The sequence below is a fragment of the Lingula anatina genome, chromosome 1 (assembly GCF_051362555.1).
Source record: "Lingula anatina isolate TDL-2025a chromosome 1, LinAna3.0, whole genome shotgun sequence".
Taxonomy (NCBI): Eukaryota; Metazoa; Brachiopoda; class Lingulata; order Lingulida; family Lingulidae; genus Lingula; species Lingula anatina.
This window is the reverse complement of record NC_141767.1, coordinates 5,399,830-5,411,166: the sequence shown is the minus strand read 5'-3', so window position 1 is coordinate 5,411,166 and position 11,337 is coordinate 5,399,830. Positions and strand designations below refer to the sequence as shown.

General features: G+C 36.6%; 2 protein-coding genes across 2 annotated transcripts; both read right to left on the bottom strand.

The window, feature by feature from the left end:
• Nucleotides 1-790: 790 nt before the first annotated feature.
• On the bottom strand, nucleotides 791-3,281 carry LOC106157382 (dynein light chain 2A-like). Its single transcript, XM_087002804.1, has one exon. The coding sequence runs from the start codon at nucleotides 2,384-2,386 to the stop codon at nucleotides 1,778-1,780; it is 609 nt and encodes a 202-aa protein (XP_086858930.1). The 5' UTR covers nucleotides 2,387-3,281; the 3' UTR covers nucleotides 791-1,777.
• A 2,664-nt stretch (nucleotides 3,282-5,945) lies between these two features.
• On the bottom strand, nucleotides 5,946-8,730 carry LOC106157389 (BAG family molecular chaperone regulator 2). The gene is made up of 2 exons (XM_013533023.2): nucleotides 8,418-8,730; nucleotides 5,946-7,243 (listed from the first exon to the last, which is right to left on the bottom strand). The coding sequence occupies exons 1-2, from the start codon at nucleotides 8,638-8,640 to the stop codon at nucleotides 6,843-6,845; spliced, it is 624 nt and encodes a 207-aa protein (XP_013388477.2). The 5' UTR covers nucleotides 8,641-8,730; the 3' UTR covers nucleotides 5,946-6,842.
• Between the last annotated feature and the right edge of the window lie 2,607 nt (nucleotides 8,731-11,337).

Genomic DNA, 11,337 nt, shown 5'->3' with positions numbered 1-11,337 from the left:
TTCGACTCTAAATTTCCCGGCTATTTGACAATTCAAACCCTGTTATTTGTAAAGACTGAAATACAGTACAAAAGGCTTTCCTCTTCATCCGAGCTGCATGGCGGTTCTTTTTACAAACCAGGAAATTATGAGATTTGCTCTTCCATTAAGCGAAGTAGAATTGACTTTGATGTACATTATGCCAGTGTTGGACGGGTTTCATTGTTCTCTGCTGCCAGAAATGTGTGCTGAATAATTAACATGTTTGATGAGCACAAAAACTTTCTTTGAAGGGAAGTGTTGATGTTCGCTCTAACTGCATGATCGCATAAATCAATCAAATATTTTTTCAAATGTTTTGCTCTGTAAATTAATATAATGCGGAGTGTATTATCTGCACCGTTGCCACTGCTTTGTAAAATGCGCTTTTCCATATTGCGCTTGACGGGGTAAAATAGTCATCAACTTATGAATAATTGTTGTGTAAGTCTGCCAATATTCTACCGAAAATTATCTAGGCGCACTAAAAATTTCGTTTAGGTTTCATCGATTTTCTTTTTTTTACAAAAATTAAGTTTGTTGACAGTATTTTTAAAGCTATTGACAAACCCAACTCTTATTTCACTTTTTTGTTTGCTTTTGGTAACCTAAACCAGCGATGTGAAACCTTGTCGTGAAGGGCACTTCACTATTGATCCCCCACCTTAGTTACTGACAGGGGGTTTATGTTGATGTTTTGAGGAGGTCGTATATACGAACTGGCTTTGAGATTATGTATCGATATGTCAAAATCATAAGAGACAAATGTCACTTATATTTAAAGCAATGCTTTAATTCATTTTTTTTTTACACTAAACAGTGAATTTAATATTGTTTTTCTACAAAAAATTTGAATCCTAACTAAGCCACTTCAGTTTCCAATACTTACTCATACAGCATATAGCCTAAAATTAAGTTTAGGCCTATGCTGATATGCCCGTTGATTGATAATATAATTTTCTTATTCAAGATAGTGTGTCACCTTATCGCTTATTGTATATAGTATATTCATGATATTTCAGGGAAGGCACTTAATGAGTTATAAACACTGAAAGACAATTAGAAATCACCAAGTCAACGTCCTTCTAATTGATTTATGAAGCAATTAAATATAAATAATTCAAAACCATACTTCAATATGTTTTACAAATGTTACTGAAAATTGTATGGTAAAAATTGTTGTAATTCTAGACAATATAATCAATTTGCCATTATGAAGCCGGTAATGTAAGGTATTGTCAAACGACGTAAGCCACTTGCGTGTTATTAAAATACCCCCTCGACTACGTGTATAAATCTGGGGGACCAGTTATTGCATCTGGAATTTTTTGCCTTTTGATACGTATACATTAACCATCAAAATATCTTTCCTTAAGCAAAAAAAATTGTTTGACACAGACTTCGATATAAAACCCGCATGTTCTTGAAAATCTATCTACTTAAAAAAAGTCTAAAAAGTGACAAGGCACTTGTATCAATAAGGTACTTGTAAATCCATTGTCTCGGTACATTTTCTGAGTTAGAGGGATATCCAGCTAGGAACGCGACTATAGAATTTTTAAAGGTGATTTGTACCAAGCTGTTGCACTAACCAAACTTGGAAAAACAGGCAATAAACCTGAGTCATTTGCCTGCATTTTATCAGTTCCCTCCTAAAATGCAGACGTTTGAATTGTGCGATTTTTCCCATCGCCGGTTTTTTACTTTACGTCATTTGATCCGAGATAGGGGCTTCTAGCTCATGTTTCTTTTGTTCAGTCTATTCTGCGTAAATCCCGTAAACAGTAACAGTACAGAACAAGTTCGAATTTTCAAAGTTGTATGTTGAATAATTATCGAAATTAGTATCCCAAGTGCAGCGGCTTGTCACCATCAACTGTTGACTCTTCTTCTCTCCAATTGTCACAAGACACACCAATTTGTACCTGTCGAATTTCAACCCTTTCACCTTTTCTTTAACCTCTTCGCTCAGAACTCGTGTCATAGTCTTACATAGTCTGGGGTTATATTTGCATCCCTCCAGTCTCTGGTCCACCACGTCTTTGATTGCCCGTTCAACCTTACCTGGCTGAAACTTGTTTCTGGGTTCCATGCGGTATGTGGGCTGGAGGTTTGCATTCTGTTCCCGTAGTTGTCTCTTTTCCCGGACTGTCTCACGTAGACGGTTGGTAAACCGTCTGGCAGCCAAGATCCCCATGAGAGACGGTCCTTTCAGAGGCGTGGATAACGTAGATGACTCCCTCTGCGGTGGGGCCAATGTGGCTTTGCCTGCGGCAGGACTTCTGGCAGCTTTGGTGAGAATAGCCATGCTTTTCTCACTGGAGGCCGCACTGTTTGAACCTCTGGCACTGATGGCCTTCTTCATCATGTTTATGTCACTTCAATATATTTATATGGAAAAAGTTACAAGTGACTTCTTGACAAATTATTAGGTCATACCTTGATACTGAGTCACCGGTATTTTTGTGTGATTGAACGGTGCTGGAGTCATATGTCTCTCAACAACAGGAAACGGTTCACAGTCACGGAAACAACTTCTTACTGTCGTCACAACTTTTATCTTCTTATTAATTCCTGTATAAAGTATACTATTCCCTGCTGTTAACTTGTTCCCTTGATTAAAAGTTCATTTGCCCTTTCCTTCCAGATCGATCACCTCTATATTATTGCAATTGACCGCTTAGTCGCTTTAATTGTTCCTCGGCATCCCACGAGGCTAGAGGTACTGATATTCGATCAACGCCGCTGACATGAGTTAGAGTATGTATAATTAATCTTTTCGATAGCTCTCCCACAATAACATCACTCAATAAATTTTCCATATAATGGACATTTATGTCGGCTCAAGTGACTTAATTGAGTCTATTTTCTTCGAAGCACGTTGTTTTTATGACTTGTCTTGCGGCTTGTCGAAAAAATTAAAACGCACACCAAGTTGTATTAAGGATGTTCATGGAATTAAAACAGCTCTCGAGTCCTTGACTACCCTCTGTCAACAGAATCGTGTTCCGCAAGCCGTCAACATAAATCCCAAGTACTAATGGACACAAATCCTCAAATCCACTTATAGTCATAAATCCACCCCTGGGCTTGGAGTGGAAAGAGCAAGTCCCTAAAATTGGACAACCAACGTCAACAAGTGCTGTACGGGACGTTCTGTTGCTTAGAGATATGATATAAGTCTATGTCAACCCTCACGTTTCCGTGGGTTACGTGATGACAGACACCGGATCGATGGAGAGCTCCAGAGCGAGCTCTCGTGTCAACCGATTTTACTATTTTGATCTCGAAGGCAATTACTAAATATTTCACAAGAAAGGTAGTGACATATATGAATAGCAGAGGGCAGGGTCATTACTGCCAAATTTGAGCCCTGTCTTTGTTCGACGTTGCAAGCAAACACAATTCGGAATTCAGAAATTGGCCAAATGAACTCTCAAATAATGTGAATGAATCGGAGCCTACGCAAAGCCACAAAACACACATGCAATATTTACCCTCTGCAGGGCCAGATAAATAATGCGCTGAAAGGAAGAGAGTGTCCGCGAAGAATGGACGTGTTTTAGTTTCAATGTCTGTGTGTTTGTGCACTGTATTAATCGACTCGTATGTGGCAAAACTTTTATCCACATTGGCCACACGTTAGGTAATGCAGCAAGGTAATGAAGTGACATGTTACAGTGCTGGCAGCGCTTTTTGTTCGCGTTGTAATAGAATCCATGTTGAAAATGTTGATATTAAAGATCATTTTGACTGGGCACTAGGGCCGCGCGATTTTCAAAGGAACTTAACGACCACACTGAAACCAAGGGCTTGACTTGGAGTAATATATTAATATTGTAAACAGGGTGCTACGAATTGGTCACAACTTAAGTTATTTAGCTTTCATTTCAAGCACATCACTGCACACATAATACAATCTATTCAATCGCCATATCTTTGCAGCTCAGCTTTTTATCATATACATTTGCACAAGACTGTTCGCACTTTAATTCCCTTGCTTCCGAAAAATTCTCCTAAAGGCAGCTTCTTATTTTGCAAGACAACCTGGATGATTTCATACATTACGAAAAATATTTTTCATTCTGACACTCAAATATTTATTGATTAATGAATTATCCGTAAAGCAAGAATTATTATGCTCAGGCCCGATCCTTTTTTGTCGCATTATATCACACTGGTGTGACTTCGTGCACATTGGTCTACCTTTCACTTTTTGGCAGTCAACAAAATGTCTAAGATCCTTTCTCTGCAACATAACACACCCTGTAGCACTAACTTTTTAAAACTCTTTAAGGGATAAACCTTTAGGCACACACGATGATATCTTATACATCTATTATCATTTTGATCGCGTATATTCCCATGTAAATGAACATGAAATGTAAGCTGAGATTACCGTAGCTGAAAAAACATTGCTTGACAGCGTTTTGATAGAACTAACATATCGATTTAAACCCGCCTAAGTAAGTATTGTACTTTGTTAAGTGAGTATGCGCCGTTGAATCATCCCTGGGAGCACAAGCATCTGATTGCATATTACATTATGCTTTAACAATGAGTCCCGAAAACTTTGACATCGGGAGCAAACATAATAGATCGGTCGTGCAGATGCTGTTTTATTCCCTGCCCCATTTGTCAAAGAAAAAAGTTTTTCAACCATATTTAGAAGCGAAAAAAATTAATAGAATTACGCGGACAATAAATGGTTTGCTTTTTTTCTGGTATAATCGATTGATCAAGTACGTCTACATTCTTCGTGCAACCAAAATTAATGGTAAATGACTTGTACACATTTGTACCAAGGTTTGCCACAACAGGTGGCAAAGTGATGTCACGTATGCTTGTTCACATTAAGTATATAGTTTAATATTTACCATTAACATCTAGTTCACCTCAAATGATGCAAATGTCAGTCTAACCTGTCAGAAAAATAGACAGAAAAATAAGGAGGCGTTGGCGATGAATACGTCAATCATATTTTACAGATCAAGACATACTAAGTATCACCCTCTACTATGACTTGAATTCTTTCGCGCCATTTCATTCTCGATGGAGGGAAATTACCCGAAGATTAAGAGACGAGTCTTCAGAAGCTTTTTAATCCCCGTCAACGTGACATATCGCACTTAATAGAAATGTTGCTGGTGATGTTAAAATGCATACCATCTTCTTACATCTAATTAGTAGTCCTAGGTGTATTTTTTCAACTTATATCGACCCAAATTATTCACCGTGAATAAACACATTCTATCGATTAGAATTAATCACATTTTAATTAAATTCATCTATGGAAGAACGTGATGCTTATATCTTGAGGCTTGTGGATTTAGAATGATTTGTCAGTACCTGCTTTCGGTGTAAGAGGTTACATTTATATCAGTTCAAATAAAGAGTTCCGTACCAAATCAATAGTTCGCTCATTGTGTTAGGTGCGCCGACACGCACTCTATCAGACACCCATCCTATCATTGTTACTTGAGATCTACATGGCTCATTTAATTTAAAGGGCAGATATGGGCTAGATTTTGGTAGTGACTAAATAAATAAATAAATCATTCATTCATTCGTTTGTTCGTCAATCAATTATAGCCTACAATTAAGTTAATTAAGAAAGAGACAATATTTTAGTGGTAATTAATTAATTAATTATTTGGCTAATTAATCAAAACATTAATTAACTAATGTAAAAATGATTAATAGTTATGCAAATTGAGTTGCCTTGACAGAGGTCTGAGTGCTTTTCTAGTTTCAATAATTGCATTTCTTTTCTTTGCCTCTTTTTTTATAGAAGGCTGGTGAAATGGACGAATAAAAAACTTTATAAGCTCAGAATGGAAATCAATTATCAATTTCTAAGAAAGTACTTCGTCTTGATCAAAATCTAAATCAAATATAAATAACAAAAGTGATAAGTAAAACAAATATAAGTGTCCATATAAACATATTTTATGAGATAAAAGCTGACAATATACACAGACTCTTGAACACAACATATACTGCAGGTGACATATTATTATTATTGCTATGTATGATGGTTTCTGGATTGCTCATATACAGTCAGATGCCCAGAGGGAATGTGAAATAAGTTCAGCTGTATGCAAAATTATATGAACATATAAACTGGGCAGTCTGTTAAAACCAATTACATACACTGTATGTATAAAGTTAAACAGATGAATACAGCAAGACCAACAACACGTGGAGCTTTATCTTTTTAAAAACTAAAATGGTTTAAGAATAAAAAACAGTATTCTCCACCAAGCACAAGCCCCAGATTACAATGTAAGTTGGCAGAACATACAATCATTACTGTTTAAGAGACACTGACATTTTACAGAAACCTTGATATGCAGACTGACACGTGACATATTATTCATCATTAATAGCATACACAATAAGAAAAATGTTTTCTTCCAGTTTGTAGAGTCAATCATACCATTATACTATGTTACACTTCAAATCAAAGAAATGTTGAATATGCTGTCTTTCATTTCAGAAGACTGTAAGTGTTGAAGTCAATATTTGTTTCCTCAACCATTATTATATTCATAAGCACATTCTTCTCATGGTAAGGAAGGCTGAATCAAGAATGACAGTGCACCACAAAAATCTCTGCTGATTAATACACCAAGGCAAATTTGCCCCATCACTCATGTATTCTATGTTACATGTTCCTGAGTTCAATTTGGTATAAAAATGGTCATGTAAAAATATTTGACATGAAATGACTCCGTGTTAGTAGAATTTAGCAAGAGTGCTTGATGAATAACTAATTTTATACATTGGCAGGTGCTTATATAAGTGTTATGATAAGATACACATCAGTCTGTGTTGTAGACTTCACCATTTACAGCCAGATTATGAGCACCTTCAACATTATTTGATTCTTCAGATTTCATTGTTGCTAACACCCGACTCCATTCACACAATTTTTTTCTCACTTGTTTTTGATCATCCACAGTGCAACCTATAACAACACTCTGGAATTTTTGATCTACTGGCCCCTTGGGTTCAGAGAGACAAGCATTCATGTATGTCTGTACAATTTCAGTAGATCTTTTACATTTTTCTCGGACTTGAATTTCAAGTTCACGGATCATTTGTTGGCACTGCTGTAAGGCCTGTTCTTGGGCTGGTGTCCGTGGAATTGTGACAGATACGTCCACTGTTAAACAACGGCAAATAAGGCGCTCAGCAGTTATGTTGATTTCCTCTCTTTCATCTGTAACAAACAGGATCTTCAAAATTAACCATTTCCAAAAGCTAAGATACTATACCACACCCCTGACCACCCATTTATTTATTTTATTTTATTTTTTTAGCTTTATAAACCTGCCCCCCGTTTCACAAAGAATCTTAAATCCATAGTCGACTAAGTCGAGCTGGGTGGCCTAGCTAGGTCGACTTAGCTAAGTCGACTAGGAGTGTTTCACAAAGAATCTAACGTCTTAGCTTGGTGTGCTTACCGTAGTCGACGCGCACGAGAAACTCTTCAAGAAAAGGAGGTGTAAAATTGCAAAAGTTTCACAAGACATGACGTTTCATGGCCTCTTTCGGCTGAGAACGATCGTTTATCAACAATAAAAGTCAGCCAAAACACAAACAAAGTTTGTTTTTGAACTTTATTGATTAGTTTAACTTCAATACAACTTCAAAGTAACAGTTAAACATTAGCTTGTCGTGGAACACTACTGAGGGACGTCTAGCGGTCAAAAACATAAACAAACACGCGATCGGCTGGGTAAAGTGGAATTTTATTTTTTATTTTAATATTCCATAAATGTCAGTGCTATTCAAGGATATTATAACACAACATCTTGAAGGAGGTATGTTCTTTCCAAATTTTTGTTGTTTATGCTCTCATTTACTGAGTTTTAGTTGAGCTTGCCGACTTAAGTCTCCTCCCGAGGAGGCTTGACATCGTCGACTTACAGCTAAGAAAAAAACGACGTAAGCGACCTTTTAGATTCTTTGTGAAACGGGACTTAGTGACGTAACGACTTAATTACGTTGGTAACCAAGCCCTAAGTCAGGGAAACCGACTTAAGTTTTTTTGTGAAACGGGGGCCTGGTTGGCAGTTACAGTCTTTACAAATGGCAGTTCTTCAGTAAGACTAGGGGCCAACACAGGCCAACAGAGGCCAACACTACCTGTAGCAGACCCACCACCTGAACTTATATGCCTATAGGGGTTCTGTGTTTACTTGTGACTGGACTCGTTATTTCAAGTGTATTGCACTGTGTTGCGCTGTATTGTCCCTAGAGAACTGCATGTCATATTCATATCGCTGGTACATTGACTCTTGAAAAGAACACCCCAATCAAAATACCTATTTGGATCTACAGGTAGCAAGGATTCAGAAAGTGTCACACAACTTAAGTAAGCACAATCTTACCGTGGGTAACCTTATACAATTCAGGGTTTTGCTGCAGACAATGTAATGTCTGCAAAAGACTTTCCTTTTCTTTTTCAACCGCCAATGCTTGCTGCCTCAATCCCTCAACTCTAAGTTCCACTTCGTCAAGCACCGAAATGAAGCGTTCGTTGGGAGAATCGCTGCATTCTTCTGATATCTCCATATTGTTCTCGTGAACGATATCGTTTTCACCAATTGCCATTCATTACAACACTTATCTTGACGGAGCGTTGCTCTATAATTTCGTGGAACAGAAACCGGAAACAGCCATTAAGCGCTACCTATCGTTAATAGCAACACAAGACAAGACGGGTTTTAGTCATTTTCTTTCGCTCACCTGTTAGTGTATATTCTATAGCTTCGTAAAAAATAACGTTGATGAAATGATGGGATGCACTTAAACCGATTTTCCGCTCCATAAAATCTCAACGTAAGTGCTATACTCGGTGGATGCATGTACAGTCTCATACATCTACAGTAGGCTGGAGACGACGTCGCAGAACTTTGTTTTAATCATTACCGATTGATGTATTGTAAAAACATGTCATGAAATTCCTTTTTAGTTACTTGATGTAGATGTCGCTCTGGAAGTTTGTATTTACAGCCATTGTTAAAAGATGGCGCAGCGATCACCTACATATCTCGGACTCCGCTTCCAACCACTGACTTCCAACAATCCGTTTCAGTGGAGCAGTGTTCGACTGACCGTTGCATGGTTTAGAACTGTCACAAAACACTCTTGTTTTCTTAGCTTCTTATGTTTGAGCTGTGGCTTCAATTTTTAAATTATAATATAACGCTATTTATTACAAATTGCTTTCGATTATTTTGAAATGTGTAAAAAAATTCGAATTCAATCATATTGTGAATAATAGGCATACTTAAGACAAAAATTCAGCTGGATATAGATAAGTTGTTTTTCACGATGGATAGGAAGTTCGTGGGTGAGCAGAAAGCCATCTAGTTTTGTGATATAGTGCGTCTGGCAAATACAGGCGAGTCCCGCCCCACCAGATTTATAGGCTTACCCATTAAAATTGTATTTCCTCGGATTTTTTTGTCGTGAAATATTAAACATTTTATCATGCCTATTAGATATATCATAGCCTGAAAATAAACGTGCACACTTTCGATTGGACGCACGCAGTCACACACAAAACAACAAAAAATGTCATAATCACCAAACTCCATTTAAATATAAACCGATTTGACAAGAAGCGTAAACGATATTTTGAATCAGATGATTTTACCAACATTATTGAATAATATTAGGAGAGAATGGACAACTAAACAATTCACTTTGACTAACAGACGCAGCATATATTTAATAGCTTCTTAAATTCAGAATTTCAGTTTTTATACGGTGTTCTCTTTTGACATTTGAGCCTACTGACCCACAATCCTATTAGGTTTACCTTACTTAAGTAATTATTCTGTCTTGGTTTCATCCTAAGACTATTCAGGTTGAAATGTAATGTGCAATAATTAACTTCGCTGTTCAAGATGTTTGGAATTTCTTTTCTTCTTTTTCTTTTTTTCAAAAATTCTTGCTTTCATACCTTTTTATATGTATTTTTTAATGTATTTTCAGCAGCAATATAACATTTTTAGCTATCAATTAATTTATTGTTTAATTTATTAATTTCTGCTTATAACGCTCCAGTATTGTTTTACAAGAGATTGTATAGTAGGCTTACGTATCCCTTTGAAAAAATGACAGCATTTATTTTTCTAGGAGATCGGTGGCCTTATTTGGATATTGCTATGTTGGATGAAATCAGCATTACATTCCACTAATTAATATCATAGTAACAAGGACATTTTGTCGTTGATTTGTTCAACAAATTTCAGTTAATTTTTTTAGCAAACATTGCAATTTTTATCTAATATTTTAAATATTGTAATTACTGGAAGGATCAAGGCAGAAATGAGGGCGGATAAAATCTAATCACACTGATTTCAAGCAGCTAAAACGCACGTTTGAGCCCTATGAAAAATTTTCTCTTTGTACGAGTACTGAAAATATTTATGTTTTAAGATGTTGAAAGTACATGTTAAGCGAACCGATTTTGTTAGATCTACATAAGCATTGAAAGTGCTTTACATAACCAAGGTATTTTCCCCATGTAGGTCTAAGATTACGCTCTGCGTGACAGGCATGATAGTCTTTCAGCTGCTTGATATAAGGAAACCGCGAAGAAATCGCTTGTAATAAGCACGTTTTCATTCCAATTTGAATACGCGTGGTCTGCAATCCTGAATGAACCAAGCAATAATTAAATTGTCACTGAAACAGTCTACGGGAAGGAAGTGCGTCTAACCAGGTATCGTTTTTAATTGTGAAAGTTCAGTGTGATAATGTGGCTGTGGTTATCGTTTTGCTAAGAAATGACCGAGTAGCACCGATGAGTGAAACAGAACGCGTGTGCTCCAGTGATGTTTTTTATGCTGAATAGAGCATTTAACCTTATTGTTTTTCAAAAACAAAACACCAAATCCGCTATGTTCTGAAAATATGTTGTTGTGGTTCCACACAATTGAAAAAGCACGCTAATTTCATTTGCTAGATTGCATTAAGTCACGTTCCATAACTTTGACACATAGGCCTACGTTCCTGCAACGTTCTGAGGTAAAATGTTGTCGAAGTCAGATATTTCAATGGTGGTCTTTTCTTTTAAGACAGATAAAAGTTTTCTGCTCAGAAGTGGACATGTTCGTTTCTGTCATACATGTTGCGTGATAAAATTTGCATGTTGCATGCTCTTAAAATAAGGTGACCTTTGTTAAAAATAAATAAACTGATTGAACGGAACCTTTTAGAAGTGTATCATAACATTTTAAAAAATTGATTGCGACTTCTTTCAAGTAGACATCATCAGTCAACGGCATTTGAAGCTCG

Excerpts from the sequence above, each read along its gene's own strand:
- LOC106157389 (XM_013533023.2), bottom strand. The coding sequence starts at position 8,640 with ATGGCAATTGGTGAAAACGATATCGTTCACGAGAACAATATGGAGATA. Across the intron at positions 7,244-8,417 it reads ATTGTATAAGGTTACCCACG|ATGAAAGAGAGGAAATCAAC; the intron begins GTAAGATTGTGC and ends TGTTTGTTACAG.
- LOC106157382 (XM_087002804.1), bottom strand. The coding sequence starts at position 2,386 with ATGATGAAGAAGGCCATCAGTGCCAGAGGTTCAAACAGTGCGGCCTCC.